Source organism: Fonsecaea multimorphosa, assembly GCF_000836435.1.
Source record: "Fonsecaea multimorphosa CBS 102226 unplaced genomic scaffold supercont1.6, whole genome shotgun sequence".
NCBI classification, from domain to species: domain Eukaryota; kingdom Fungi; phylum Ascomycota; class Eurotiomycetes; order Chaetothyriales; family Herpotrichiellaceae; genus Fonsecaea; species Fonsecaea multimorphosa.
Window position 1 is genome coordinate 61769 of NW_015971640.1, and position 15174 is coordinate 76942.

Here is a 15174-nt window from a genome sequence, read left to right on the forward strand (position 1 = left end):
GTTGAACGCCGGCCTCGACTCTCTGTTCTCACCATGCCGACTCTAGAAGAGACGGTGACGGACAATGAACACCAAGACAGTTCTGCGATCGCCGAAGGTGAGGCCTCTGGTCGTCATCCGCGTGTCCCTCCAAACCCAGCTTCAGTCAAGATCAATGTGGAAGGCGCATTCATCGTCGACGACGAGATGAATCTCCGTAATGGCACTGCAAATGAGCATGAACATGTCCATTGGGAACATAAGGACATCCGTCTCCCACATCATACAGATGTGGTGAGTCATGTTGCTCTTGATGTATGTCACCTATGCAATATCTCCTGTTACAAATAGCCTGACTGTGCACCTAGATTGGCGGCTCTCTAGCGAAGCTGGTCTACTTCTCCCGCGAGCCAGGCTCAACGCACGGCGGCGGACGACTGAACTTCCTCAACTTCGAAACGGACCGGATAGATTTGTGCATTGACTTTATTCAAGAATTGAAGAAGACGCAGTCTAGGCTTAATGGGTCGACTCCGCAGGAATTGTGTGTTATGGCAACAGGAGGTGGCGCATACAAATTCTACAACCGGATGAAGGAGCTGCTACACGTGGATGTAGTTCAAGAAGACGAGATGGAGTGCCTCATCATTGGTTAGGACTCCACGACAATCTTTTGTGCATGAAGGCTGACTGGGTTTGAAACAGGGTTAGATTTCTTCATTACAGAAATCCCACGCGAGGTGTTCACATACAGTGAAGAGGAGCCAATGCAGTTCGCCGAGGCTCGCGCAGACATATACCCATATCTCTTGGTCAATATCGGATCTGGTGTCTCGATGGTCAAGGTCTCTGGACCTCGAGAGTTTCAGCGCGTGGGCGGGACATCCTTGGGAGGCGGAACATTCTGGGGTATTCTGTCCCTTCTCACTGGAGCCCGCACATTTGATGAGATGCTCCGCCTGGCGGAAATGGGCGACAACAGTGGCGTCGATATGCTTGTGGGTGATATCTATGGCGGAGGATACAGTAAAATTGGGCTTAAAAGCACCACTATTGCGAGCACGTTCGGGAAAGTATTTCGAATGAAGAGGTTGGCCGAACGGCACGCAGAAGATGGCGAGGGGTTGTTCAACGGCGATGGTCAGGGCGAGGACCATGACATGTTGCGAGGGTTCAAAATCGAAGACATGGCCAGAAGTTTACTATACGCGATCTCGAACAACATTGGCCAGATTGCTTACCTCCAGTCGGAGAAGCACAACCTCCAGCACATTTATTTTGGGGGTTCTTTCATTCGAGGCCACACCCAGACGATGAACACTCTTTCTTACGCCATCAAATTTTGGTCCAAAGGCGAGAAACAAGCTTACTTCCTGCGGCACGAAGGATACCTTGGCGCTGTTGGAGCATTTCTCAAGCGACAACCGAAAAATTGGGGCAGGCGCAACAGCTTCGAGGATATCAGACTCGGCAAAGTGTTGTCGAGAGAGTAGGATCGACTTTCATCTGTCAACAAAAGTTATTATGGGGATGCTGTTGAGACCCGCCCGGGTTGTCAGAGAGGTCCAGTTGACTTCGACCGTGTCGAGAGACTATCTATGCCTTCGACACCGAAAGCATTCTCCCGGATCGCCCTATGGAAAGGGTGAGCACGGGAATTCTACGAGGAGGCATGTGTGGTTCTGTTCAGACAACATCAAATATGCACAGACCACGGCTTGCTGTGGATGTCGGACATACATGCTGCACGCAGAGGATACATCCCGGACTTGGTCCTGGACTGGTGGTATGATTTTTCGCGACTGGACACCTACGATGTCCGGACCGCAGGACAACTAGTATCTCAGAAGGTTGTTCATTGCACCACTGCCTGGAGGCGTAGAGAGAGCCAACAAGGGGCAATGGACTTTCGACAAAATCATTTGCATGGGACTAGAGGAGGTTTCCGTGTGGAGCAGAAAGTCAGAAAACTCCTGAGTGAGCCGGATGTGATGCAATGTACCTAGTGCCAGGATGGCACTACTAGTACTCGGTATTCCGATCTATATAGCGGGAAGTTCCAGTGATCTCTGTTTTCTCTTCAGCAGAACAACCCAGAGAAGAAGCACGAAAAGTCACGGCAAGGAACTTCCGGAAACCTCAAATGCTCAGACCATTATTGCATGCTCGTCTCCCGTATCAAAAGGGCTAAAGGGCAGGAGCACGAATCAGAAACCCATGGGACACTGTCTTGTGGTCGCCAGCGATGCGCTGGAGCAACCAAGGAAAATACTCCGGGGGTGGAGGCTCCCCAAACAGGCGACGCGGTTGGTTGCCCTCGAGACTCTCTCCCCTCCACTCACCCTCTGACGCTGCCTGACGTCAAATGGTTTTGCTCGCTGTCAGGCTGTCGCCCTCTCATATCCGGCCTTCGCAGGGAACTTTGTCAACAATGGCCGTTATCCAGCCTCCTTCGGCTCCTTCATATCTCACGCTCGTTCTTTTCCGCTGTCGCATTTGACAACGCTAATTCCTGTGAGACCATTGCCTTCTCTCCAACCCTTGTTGTTCCTGGCTCAGTCGTTCGCGAAACTACAACCTCAATCTTTTCTTCGGTAGAACCCCCAACGAAACGCTTGAGCCTGCGGATGGGTTCGGCATTGCGAAAACGACAAACCAGCAATAGAGAATATCGCAACTGCTCGACTTTCTGCTCGGAGTCGCTACAGATTTAACCTCAAACACCCTCTCGGGGCATTCGCTACCTCTCAATGGTCTGCACCTCCTCCACCGAGCGTTGGGACTTGTAGTTAACACACTGATAGGCTCCTCTCGCGACGCTCGCATCTGCCTTCTTTCCAGCAACCCCCGCTCTCGTACCTCGCCAGGCCACAACTACCATTCTAACGCAATCAACGACGTCGTGTTCAGGGCAATACTCTGGAGGTACACTCGCTGGCGCTATTATCGGAACTTTCTTTGGAACCCTTCTATTGATCTTTCTTTTCAATTCATTGCAAGGGGGCAATTTCGGAAATCGACGTGAAGAAGTCATAGTGGAGCGCAAGCGACGGCGCCGAAGTCGAAGTGGTAGCTCGTCGGGAGTGCGGCGACCGAGCAGAGTCTACTCTGGATAAAATTCAATCTGACGTTTTGTTGGGTTTCATGATGAGGTGGCAGGCGAAACACGAGTTGTACGATAAGTGATCGTGAAATGACGATGAGGTGTGCAACATGACTTTGGGACACGTCTCCATGGCAGCTGATCGGTTCTGGATTTTCAACGAAGTTGGTTGAGAGCGAAGCTATGAGATTTGGATATGGGAGTTGAGATGGGACTAATGGAGAACCATCTTTTGCATTGTCTGTGAGAAGAGCCCAGTCGTTTGGAATGCAGCGGAATCTTCAACTCTACTGGGTTAGCCATGGGAATTACAGGTGTCTGTACCTGATGATCTAAGGAACGGTGTCCAAATGTGCAGGCTCGGATGAGATCCTATATTGCATGAAACAAGATCGCCGAGTTAACAGTCCATTGATGTGAAATTTTGCGAGTCAGCTGCTTGAAGTATTCCTCCCGATGACTTTGTTTACTCCATGCTCCCGTACTCGCCTCGCTCGGTCCGCTGGACTCGCTTGACCTGCTCCTCCAGCCACACCCATTCGGGCTTCTGCCGAGCAGCGGACTTCCTCTTTGCTCGGTTTCCACCTTGTAATCAGTTGCTGTGAGAGTCACTGCGAAGTCTTTGTTCTTGTCTCCAGCTGTGTTCTTCGTTGGACGGCTTCGTTCACCAGCTATCTCAAGGCTACCAACCACAGAACATTCTGAGATTGACCGTCGATTTTCTGCCGAAGGACGAGTAGTGAGACTTATTCGAAGACACGCGAGCTCGGCGAAATGGCCGTCAAAGCAGTGATCCCATTCCTTGTGGGAATGATGCTACTCACTGGGTGCGCCAACACCCTTCTGACAAAGTTCCAAGATCAACAATGTGTCCGGGGTTGCAAGAGCAAGAACCCACAGGACCACAAGACATTTGAACAACCAGTCATCCAAACGCAAGTTCCACTATTCGCCAGACAGAGTTGCTGATCGCTAACCTGCACAGTGTACAAATGTTCATTGGAGAGATGGGATGTTGGCTGGTTATGTTGGGCTTCTACCTGCACCGCTACATCGTCCTGCGCTCCAAAGATGCGCCGCTTCTCCACCAACGCGTCCATGCCGAAGAAGAACAGGAGGAGGAGCAAGAGGAAGATGATGACACTGTTCGGCCAGCTTCCTCACGAGATGCTACAGACCCTGCCTTGAAACCACTCCTACCTAACGCGGAGGACCGAGCTCATCTCGAGGGATGGAAAGTTGTTCTGTTAGGACTTCCAGCATGTTGCGACATCGCAGGTACAACCTTGATGAACGTCGGTTTGCTGTTCGTGGCTGCCTCCATATACCAAATGACCAGAGGAGCGTTGGTTCTCTTTGTCGGGCTATTCAGCGTCCTGTTCTTGAAGAGAAAGCTCTACCTGTACCATTGGCTCTCCCTCGTTATTGTTGTGTTGGGGGTGGCCTTGGTTGGATTGGCCGGCGCTATCTCCTCTGGCGACAAGAACTCTTCTGCGCCCAAGGAGGGCGGCACCGAGCTGATTCGGCACGCGATCCTTACTGCGAGAGACATTATCGTGGAGACAGTGGATCCTAGCGTGCTGCGCACTGTCCTGGGTATTTTCCTCATTGCTTTCGCCCAAATCTTCACCGCCACACAATTCTGCCTCGAAGAATGGATCCTCGAACACTACGCCCTCGAGCCACTGAAGGTTGTTGCCTGGGAGGGCTTGTTTGGGTTCATCGTCACCGTCGCGGTTCAGGTCATCCTGCACTTGGCGGTCGGCATCACAAAAGCTGGCAAGCACGGATACTTTGATGCTCAGGAAGGTTATCGTCAGGTGTTTACCAATCGCGCAATCGGCATTTCAAGCCTCGCAATCATGGTCTCTATTGGCGGGTTCAACTTCTTTGGCCTCTCTGTAACTCGCAGTATCTCTGCAACTTCTCGATCGATCATAGATACCTGTCGAACGCTCTTCATTTGGATTGTCTCGCTTGGGCTTGGATGGGAGTCCTTCAAATGGCTCCAGGTGGCTGGGTTTGCCTTGGTGAGTCCAAATGCCGTCCACTTCAGTGCGGGAAGGAACTGACAGCTGCTGTAGCTAGTGTACGGTACCTTCATGTTCAATGACCTCGTCAGACCGCCTATCAAGGCGCTATTGCCTCCCAGGCGAAACGGTGAACGCGAGGAACTTTTGCCAGAAGAGCCAGTGGAACATATGTAGAGTCCGGTCAACTCGAGAAGAGTGTTCGGAGGACCTTCGCATCTACATCTCTTTCGCCAATTCATGAAAGTTCCCTGGACGTTTACCTATCTTCCGATAAGGCTATTTCTCATCGATCAAAGGCCGAGGGATTAATTTGTGCCCGTCCAGCTATGCTCAGTCTGAATACCTTCTGCAATGGTGGAGCAACGGCCATCTCATCCTATACCAAGAGTCGAATAAGCTGAACACGAGTTCTCTGGCGTCCTCCTGTTGAACTTCAGACCTCAGAGCCTTTGATCCAGCTCTGGAGAATGGCAATTTCCGAGTGACAGCTCTCGGCGGTGGATTTGGAAACGCAGTGCCCAAAGTGTGTACCCCGTCATGTGAGGCATGACAATTAAAAAGCTGCATATGCCCTTTCGAATTTCAATGTCATGCTGTGCAGTGCAACATATCCTGCCACTTTGCAAGTCTGTCACTGTTGTGGTGTGCAACCTGGGGTCGGGCTAAAGCAAGGGATAAATTGGTTCACTACGGGCACCCTAAGATGGCTGGACAAGACTTCTTCCACAGGGCGGACGCTTCTGTGTGACGCAGAATCTGATACTCGACAGCCATGCAAGGGTGAGATTCACGAAACGGCAGCTTGCATCTCGCAGAAGGATCTGACGCGATTGGCAGTTTGATTTGCAACACGCGTCAAAGTGAGCAACTGTCTTCCCCCTGAATATATGTCTCATCCCATCCTTCCTGGGAAAGCCACTCAAGCAGCCTACTTATTTGAGCTCGTGTAATCAAAATGGAACAACTGATGTCTACTCAAGCTCTCAATGCATCAGCTCACCGTCAAGGTCAAACCTCATCGGTCGATCTCATCCACTGTTTAAGAGAGGGACAAAGGACACCTCCCCCATCGCCTCTCCTGCGCTCTCGACACGTCTCAAGGTCGCAACTGTCAAGGCTGCTTCATCGATACAAGCCTGCTAAGTCGAAGCAAAGCAGATTACTTCAAGCTAGGCTTCAAATCGCCACTTCGTATCCATACGTGCCAAGCCAGAAGACAACGTCTCCTTTACTGCCGCCCGAGTCTCCTTCTGCTTGGGAGGAGAACTACCCTACTCGGACATTGCCCTCTCCCGGGCTGCGTAGGATGTCGGCGAGCTATATCGACCTGCGTGCTTTGGCTCGGAATCAGGCTGCTTCAAGCCCAATCAGCCCGTTACTTCCGAGCCCTTTTGTGGGAGCGCTTCAGAAAAGACGTCAATCATATTTCAGATTTCACAACCCACGAAAACATTTGCCGTCACCGGTTCCAAACAACGATTCTTTAGATAGTCTCCAAATTTTGTCCTATTACTGCGACGATCAGGACGGCGACGGAGACGATCAAGGTAGCCAGTCCTCCGGCCACGGGACACTTGAAGACGACAATCTAAGCACAGCGTCGGAATCCACGCCGGTAACTCCGCTTGACCACGAGGAACAAGGCGCTCTTTGTTCGGACGAATCTGGATGGCTAGCCAATACCACATCGCATGAAGAGAGAATGCAACGATTCAAGGCTCGCTATTATCAAGTCGTCCAGCATCCTTGCGGTTCTGTTCACACAGGAGGCGACGAGGATGGAGTGGTACATATTCGTAAACTGTCTATTCAGCTCAGCGTGCACTAACCGTGTTTTAGATGATCGCCACAGTCCTTGTCGGACCGGGAAAGCCGAGACTAGTTCATATTCAACGTCCGCCCTCGACTCATTCAAGGGCTGAGTCGCTTGGTGAAGACACGGGTGCTCCATCGACGCCAAAGCAAGCGCCTATTGAGGTCTCCGCCTTCAGCCCATACGACACTCCTTGCGATGTGCCTCAAATCGAATCCCACATTTCAGACAGCGTCTGTAGTCGTACCTCTGAAACCTCGCCTCCCTCGACTGACTTCGTTCCACAGCGTATGACCTGTGCAATGCGATGCAGGACCAGCCTATCGGAAACCTGTGAGTCCGATAGTGTCGACAAACGGATGCGTATATTGACGGATCCATTTATGACATCGCCTCGGCGGACGCGAAGCGATCGATCGTTCCGCACATTAGAGAAGAGGTGGGCGGTTTGGGAGACACTGGGAGTGAACTCGCACTCAATTTCTGAGCCGTCGCCTTCTATCAAGAGCGCGAAATGGTCACGATGTCGAAAATTAGAAAGGGCTCTCAACGCCGTGACGGTGGCTATTGACGAATTCCCGGGTGGCATGCTCTGTCTCGACTCGCCTGCTGTCATGGAGCTGCGAAATCCACAAATCTCGAATCCAACCTACATCGAGACACTTGGCCGAATCTTTCCCTCTGCATCCTCGCTGCTCCTTTCGGCCATCACGGCCTGGGTAATTATCGACCTCCACTTCTCTCGACTGAGAGATCAAATCGTTCCTATGGAGCGGTACTGGGCACAAGCCGCAGCCTCGAATGAAAGTTTACACCGCATTCCCGAGAAGGCAAGAGAGATGCTGGGCATTGGTCTCCCTGAAGACACGGCCGTTAGGCTCAACGAGTATGCACTTAGGAAGAGAGCGATGGCCATGCAGGCAGGTATCAGCGTTATTGGGCAAAGGTTGATTGAGGGTTTAAGAGGATCGTGGGATGAGGATATTTGGCGATCTCTGAAAGTCTTGGTGGAGGTAATTGAGGCAAGTCCACCGCGTTGGCCATGATGGCAATCGCTTTTGGAAATTTCTTCGTCTTTTTGATACCAATGATGGAAGTCCATGCTTGATGTGCAAGGGGTCACCTTAGTGCCAACCTGACATTCAAACCCGTTTGATTCAAGACCCAAGCATTACTTACTTCCCATTCCCGCTTGGGGTCATTCAACTCAATCCTAAACTTCATGAGCAGCGCCGGAACAAGCTTGTGCAGCTCCAGCATCGCAATGTTCTTGCCCAGGCAGGATCTCTTCCCGGCGCCGAACGAGAGGAGACTGTGTTCCATGTTCTTGGTCTCCCTTTCTTGATCGCTAAGCCAACGGCCTGGGTTCCAGGTCTCCGCGTCTGACCCGAAGACATGGGGGCTGCGGTGGAAGACCCAGGGGTTTATACCGACGACAGTGCCTCCTGGAAGAAAAGTGTGGGTGCCGTCTTCGTGTTGCAAGGTGAGGCCTTCTTTTGGAACGACGCGCTCGAGAGGCAGGGACAAAGCTGGATTCATCCTGAGGCCTTCTTTCACCACGGCACAAAGGTAGGGCAGGCTTTGCTGGGCCTCGATCCACGTTGGCGACGGGCTCGAGATTTTCTTCAGTGCTGCTGCTGAATCCAGTTCGGTGGTCAAGCGCGAGAGCGAGTCGGGGTTCTTGAGGAGATGATAGAAGATGGCCCGCAGGGTCGAGGCTATTGTGTCGCTTCCGGCATTGATATTCATCTACGCCAACTTATGGTTAGGGAGTGACGACGCTCGAAAAAAAAGGTAATTTGGCACTTACAAATAGATTCGATAGAATCTGGGCATCCGTCAACGTCTCTTCCCCTTCGGTGCCCTCTTTCCTGGTTTTCAAAAATCGGCTTAGGAAATCTGGTTTGTCCAGCTCATCTTCCTTCTCCGCACCACCATCCTCCAAGTCCGCCAGTCGTTCCTTGAGCAATCGTTGTGCAAACAGCAGGATCGGCGAACTGACGCTCTTCCGGAAATACTTCACGTACAAAGGGTTCTTTCCCAGCACGGCCTCGTCCAGCCAAGGCATTTGACCGAGGACACTGAAATAGGAGAAATTTGCTCCAATGGCTTCGATGATGCTGCCCACATCGGTGCCAGACTCAATGAACCCCAAGCGTCGACTGAAGGTGAGCTCTCCGATGACGTCGAAAGCAAAGAACTGTAGATAGCGGCCCAGGTCAAGCACCCGTCCCTGCGAAGTAGGAGCGCAGGCGAATTGCTCCTCCAGAGTGTGTAGAAAAACATCCGTCGTGCGGTCCACCAGTTCTTCATACTCCACCAGTGTGCTTAAAGAATATGCGTGAGCGATCAACCTTTTCGATTTCGCGTGCTGGCTCTCGTCTGTCATGGCCACGAGGCTGGCTGCTCGACGGCCGTTCACGATATTCTGGAAGCAACTGTAAAAGTCGGATTTCACCAGGCCTTTGCCGATCCCGTAGATCTGGGGAATGTAAGTCTGCGACCCTGAGACGGAGACGCACTTTGGCCCCAGTCGGACAAGGTTCCCATAATGCTTGTGGAGTACAAGATGTTTCTCGTGAGCATTGCGGTTGTAGACAAGAAGAAGGCGGTAGATATTCGTGAGACGTGCCACGAAAGGCCCAGGTATTGAGGACAAAGAGAAGTAATCTTTGAGAGCATAGAGAATGAAGAAGACGGGGACGGCGTAGATCAAAAGGGGAAGCAGCATGGCTCCTCGAAGGGTTCAAGGCAATGTAGAATCGACCAGACGGCTAGACCTAAGTTGAATTCCAAGGGTCAACAACGCATCTCGAGTGGTATTACAACTCTTCAAGCAGCAAAGATATAGCTCGAAACGGGGAAGTGACCATGGAAACCTCTCGCTCTCCGGGTCACTCTCCTCGGCGTTCTTCCGCTCAGAGAAAGTACGGAAGGTGAGATGGTCGAGTTACTCTGGAACGGCGCGACAACTGATCTAGATGGACACAGGAAGGAGTAAAAGGTACTTGTTGGAGATCTTTTTTTAGGGTGGAAGATGCGGGATGCACTATTGCTTCGGGGCGGAACACTTTCCGTACCATCGGTCCGCCGCCCACGTTCGATTCGACATAACATTTACGGGTGCTGAATTTCTGGACGAGATTTCCTCGATCCCAGCCGTTACATCCGCACCGCTCTCAGAAAGCCCCAGCACCCAAGCTGAAGTCGAAGCCTGGATCGAGCCGAGGATAGCTTTCGCCTTGTCGTCGGGCTCTCGCTGATGAACCCTTTGCCTTGTCAGAGTTGCGCGCCACTGGCCGGCGAAGATGTTGACTGGTTACTAGCTGAATGTCTTGGTGCTGATGTTCTAGGAGCAAACGTCATTTCTGCACAAGAAGACACAGAAGACACAGAAATATTCCCGCACTTCACGGCTCCGTCCAGTCGACTTGTTCGGTCATTGATGCACCCCCGTCTTTAGTGTACGAGATTTTCAATCTTAGACGGAGTTTTGTGGGAAGGGACTAATCAAGCAATCAGTTGCACAGTTAATGATACAGATGAAGGAAGACTTACCCCAGTTGCTGCAACGATCCTCATGCCTTGAGTAGCCTCGTCGCCGGCTGCCAGTGTGCTTTTGTTGATCGCTTGCAAGGTCAGCTTTTGACTCTTTGGAACTGCAGCCTGCAAGCCAACGTTCGACAATTGTTCGAAGGCGGAGGTGTTTTTGAATCTTGCAATGGCTTGCAACGCAGAACCACTTCTAGAAACTTGAATCGCAACGGACAGACCGTTCTTGTCGTATGCAGGGTGTGCTTGTGGGCCGCCAGGTGCAGGGCTGGTAGATTTCGGGGTTCCGTTGCCGAATAGGTCCATGATGGCATTCGCATTGGAAGGCGGTGCAGGGCTTTTTGTTTGTGGCGGAGGGCTCGAAATTGAGTTCCCACCCCCTAGAATATCTGCTAACAGGTCTGCTGTTTGTTGTTGGCCGTTCAGTGTAGCGCTGGTGTCTAGAGCAGGCACGTCCGTTCCACCCATAAGATCAAGAAGCATGTCGGATTCTGTAGTCTTGGCGACTTTGACATTAGTTTTCGCTTTCAGAGTCTTTCTCTTGTCCTTCGCAGGCGTAGTGGATTGACCAAGAACCCGCTGCTCCTCTTTGATTTCTGGTGGCGGCATTTTCTCTAGTACGCCTCTTCGGATCGAGTCGTAGCCGAACATGTTGCTATACTCAACAGCCCTTTGCTGAATCTCGATGCTAAGGTCGGCTGTTCTGGAGTTCATTAACCGCCTTATCCGTTCAATCTGTGACTGATCAGACATCCTCGTGGTCAGCTTCATGGCAGAAGTGATGATGTATTCGGTCACCACTTGATTTGCATATGTCGAATTGAGTATTGTCGAGTACAAGTCAACAATGTCGCTTTCCTTGACTTCTTTCACCAGCTCCTCTTCTTCGTAGGATCCGCCACGGAGGAGGGCATCACCATATTCGCCGATAACCCAGACAGCAGCCAGAGTGAGAGCCTCTTGTGTGATGTCTGATTTCAGGGCAGCGTATAACTTTTGAACTGCATAAGTTTGCTGATCGGGCGAGGTAGCGATGAGGCGAATGAAAGAGGACAGAATCTGCTCCTTGACATAGTTTCCGGCCAGCTTGACAACCCGCAGCATAGTATCGATGTGCCAGCGTTTGTTTGGGGCGAACCGATCTGCCGCAATGCCAATTTGCGTGGTCATCACGGGTTTGAACTCGGTATCGGCGACTTCCAGAAAAGCCAACAATTCCCGGATGAGCACCCGTACATTGTCTTCTCGAATCAAGGTGAAACTGAGATCTAATGCCCGGCGTCGGATGGAGATATCCGGATCTCTCAAGCATTCTAGGATGGTATTTCGATGCCTTTGAACCGCGTTAGGCTCGATCGCGACCACCTTGATCAACGTGTTGAGTGCGACGTAACGAATGTTGTTGTCCTTGTTGGCCAAGAATTTGCCGAGAATGTTAACGCCCAGCACCCTCAGACCCGAGTCGGCTTCGATGTCTAAGATAGTGAGGACCGCCTCATACAAGATGGCGTTTCCAACATTCTTGGAGGACTCGGTGTTGGTGGCGACTTGTGCCAGAATATCGTTAATCTGCTCGCTGGTCGCAGCGTCTCCCCGCCCCAACACTCGGAAAAGCCGGAGGATCTTGACTTGCAAAAACGGGTCTGTGATCCCGGAAACATCATGTTCAGGCGTGTATCCCGAGCTCGTCAGGCTTTTCAAGGTGCGAACCAAGTGTGGAACAACTGGCCGGAACATTTCGACCACGGCTTCTTCACCCCCTTCTGCCTCATCCGCCTCGCACATACTCGTTATCAGCGTCAATCCACAGAGGAGCACCCCATGATTTCTATCCTGCAGCAGAAGTTTGGCTTTCTCGAGGAAATGTTCTTGCAGATCTGGGACTTTGCGGCATATTCGCATGGCGCACAGCGCAGCTTTTCGACGTATGTAAGGGTTTGCGGTGGATATGAGCGTCTCGACTTCAGGGAACAAGTCCCTAGACATTTCGATGGAGGCAATATTGCCTAGGGTGCAGAGGGCCAGGCCGACAACATATTGATTCGAATGATTGAGATCGCTGTGGACGATCAGCAAGACCGTTGATGGAGCTAATGGCGCGCATACGTACTTCTTCAATGAGTTTGTAACCAATGTGAGGACTTCTTGATTCTCGTCCAGTAGCAGCATCGTCCCTAGATAGCCCAGTCGTTTGTCCGCAAACCTGGGAGAGGCCAAGAGCTTGAGGCATTCTATCTGGCCGAAGTGTGTGCGTTCTCCCAGGGTGAAGAGGTATAGCAGTTTTGCGACATTGTTCCTTCTACTTCAGGTCAGAAACATCCTTTCTCACACGGCCATTGTGATGAGCGACCTAATATTGGAGTCTCCGCTCTCTTCTCGAAAGCTGGCCCGGATCGCGGCACTTTCTTTCTGGACGACAGCACGCTCGTCTGCGATAGTCTTGGAGGCTCGCACGTTGCGGATGAATTGCTTGACTTGAAACACATGTCAGTATGCCTCGAGCAGCGCAGACTCCATAGGGCGACTGACGGGAGGTCATAGTGGCTCGCGCTGACCCAAAGTCGGGGTCGTTCAACGATGTTCACTTTTTCATGGGTTTTGGCACTATCGGATATCCCTCTAGGGAGACCTTCGACTGAGACGGCCAACAGTGACGGCTGCACCAGGATGTCTGCGTCCGTTGACAATACTGGTGTCTGAGTGTCAGGTCAGGAACACCCATGCATCCGCAGAAGTGTCCTTCAGTGACAGCCAATTGGGGCCCATGGCACGCCAAGAGCCGGAGGTAAATTGCTGCTTGAGTATCTCCGGGCAGAGGACGTTTAACCCTCCCACGGAGTTCTCTTCCTGGCTTCAGGATATATATCACGGCTTGCAGGTACTGGATCAGAACTTGAGCAAAATCCGGTACTTGAAATACTGACGCCACATTGGTTATCGTATCACGCGAGCCTTTGCAAGGCACCATCACTCCATTCAAATGTGAGGGCGAGACGAGGTGCGATATATCAGGTAATTATGCTCCCACCTGCCAGCAACAGTGCAGCCTTGTGAGTTCTCCAGCTTGCATCGCCATTTGAGAGTAACGGAAGCCCGAAATCCTTCTTTCACCCGGTTTGGCCGAATTTGACATATCCTACTATCTTCTACAATCCAGCAGACAAAATTATTAGTCTTAAACATCTCTGGGCTCATGGGCCCAGGTCAAGCTTTTCCTCTGTGTTGATTTCCAAGGTCGTTGACGAAGAAAGGTGGGAGTTTGCGATGCCCTTGTTGAGGCCAGGAGGCTTCGGGGGCATCATTCGGCCAGCAAATATTGGTCACGGATTAGTCCGCGATGAAAGTCTGGAAGGCTTCTGCTAATAAATATTCAACAGCGACTCCTAGCGGTCATTTCTTGTGTCCTACCATCGCCTTTAGCTCTATATTGTGTTACGCATACCTTTCCCCAGGTCGTGTTTGTAATCGCGAACCTCACGATGCACATCCTCGTGGTGTTTTGTCATCCGAACCGGGAGTCCTTCACCCACGCTGTGACCGGCCAGGTCATTGAAGGAGCAGAGAGCCAAGGCCACACGGTCAAGGTCGTTGACCTATATCGAGATAGTTTCAATCCAGTCTTCACTTCACGCGACTGGGAGCAATTCGAGGGTGTTCCTATGCCCGAGGATGTGCTTGAGCACCAACGTTTCGTGGAAGACTCAGATGCGATTTTTCTCATTTTTCCTATTTGGTGGTATCAAATGCCCGCCATGATGAAGGGATGGCTGGACAGGGTTTGGTCCGCAGGCTGGTGCTACAAATGGGAGCGCGATCCCGAAGGCAGTCTACTGAGGCGCCGGCCTTGTACAGTCCTTGCTCTCGCTGGCGCTACTTCTCGACAACTCGATAGATGGGGGCATGACAAGCATATTCATCATCTTTGGCGATATGGTATCTTCGGCTATTGCGGATTCGAACCTCTCAGGATCACTATACTCGATGACTGCTCTACCGCGGAGGGTGGAAAGCACGCTGAGCATCTGCAGGCAGCGTTTCGAGCGGGACAGAATATTGGTCGTGACCCCGAAGCCCTTCCTGGAATCAAACCGTTCCTAGACGAAGGCCTCACCATCCGGGGAGACAAATACGTCAGGGAGTGATTCCAATTCCCAGCTCAAGGTCGACGGATATCGTTCACGAGCGGAAGCCCGCCAGAAATGCCGCTACAGCTTGCTGAGGTTTTAAGAGCACGACAATACATCCAGAGTTGGGAACGGGCTTCCCCGCATGCTTCGCACAGAAGTTTCGATAGAATACGACCATGGTGATGTGCGCTGCGTACGCGGAGCGTATCTGTTTGCGCCAACCAAGCCCGGCAAATGCAAGACGGTTAAAAACACACTCCGTCTGGGCTGGATAATCGCCTCATCTGTCATTGGCAGAATGCTTGTTACGTCTTACTCAATTTGAAGCAAAATTGGGAACCTCCTTGAAAATGATCCAACCTTGGACCACGACATAGCTCAAGCCGAGAGGCGCGTAGGTATTCGCCTATCATGCAGATTGATACCGACTCATGGCCGCATACAGCAAGCCATTCTCGGATCTGTGCGAGACGGGCGGAAGTCTCTTATCAGGCGCTGCAGCGCACACGCTTCTGAGTATTCTCTATCTACATTTCCCGTGCCTGTGAAAAGACCCATCTGCCAATT

The 15174-nt window shown here is 51.6% G+C and overlaps 6 protein-coding genes across 6 annotated transcripts; 4 read left to right on the forward strand and 2 right to left on the reverse strand.

Annotated features, from left to right (window-relative positions):
• Positions 1-33: 33 nt before the first annotated feature.
• Positions 34-1472, forward strand: Z520_03759 (uncharacterized protein; the record flags this gene model as incomplete). The annotated part of the gene is made up of 3 exons (XM_016774269.1): positions 34-294; positions 348-630; positions 685-1472. 3 exons carry the CDS (start codon positions 34-36, stop codon positions 1470-1472), a joined length of 1332 nt encoding a protein of 443 aa, XP_016634196.1.
• A 2384-nt stretch (positions 1473-3856) lies between these two features.
• On the forward strand, positions 3857-5289 carry Z520_03760 (uncharacterized protein; the record flags this gene model as incomplete). Its single annotated transcript, XM_016774270.1, has 3 exons — positions 3857-3909; positions 4068-5112; positions 5167-5289. 3 exons carry the CDS (start codon positions 3857-3859, stop codon positions 5287-5289), a joined length of 1221 nt encoding a protein of 406 aa, XP_016634197.1.
• A 1132-nt stretch (positions 5290-6421) lies between these two features.
• Positions 6422-7974, forward strand: Z520_03761 (uncharacterized protein; the record flags this gene model as incomplete). Its single annotated transcript, XM_016774271.1, has 2 exons — positions 6422-6901; positions 6955-7974. 2 exons carry the CDS (start codon positions 6422-6424, stop codon positions 7972-7974), a joined length of 1500 nt encoding a protein of 499 aa, XP_016634198.1.
• Positions 7975-8047: 73 nt separating this feature from the next.
• On the reverse strand, positions 8048-9659 carry Z520_03762 (uncharacterized protein; the record flags this gene model as incomplete). The annotated part of the gene is made up of 2 exons (XM_016774272.1): positions 8048-8677; positions 8739-9659. 2 exons carry the CDS (start codon positions 9657-9659, stop codon positions 8048-8050), a joined length of 1551 nt encoding a protein of 516 aa, XP_016634199.1.
• A 679-nt stretch (positions 9660-10338) lies between these two features.
• On the reverse strand, positions 10339-13019 carry Z520_03763 (uncharacterized protein; the record flags this gene model as incomplete). Its single annotated transcript, XM_016774273.1, has 5 exons — positions 10339-10434; positions 10487-12539; positions 12591-12782; positions 12831-12954; positions 13010-13019. 5 exons carry the CDS (start codon positions 13017-13019, stop codon positions 10339-10341), a joined length of 2475 nt encoding a protein of 824 aa, XP_016634200.1.
• A 940-nt stretch (positions 13020-13959) lies between these two features.
• Positions 13960-14622, forward strand: Z520_03764 (uncharacterized protein; the record flags this gene model as incomplete). Its single annotated transcript, XM_016774274.1, has 1 exon — positions 13960-14622. One exon carries the CDS (start codon positions 13960-13962, stop codon positions 14620-14622), a length of 663 nt encoding a protein of 220 aa, XP_016634201.1.
• Between the last annotated feature and the right edge of the window lie 552 nt (positions 14623-15174).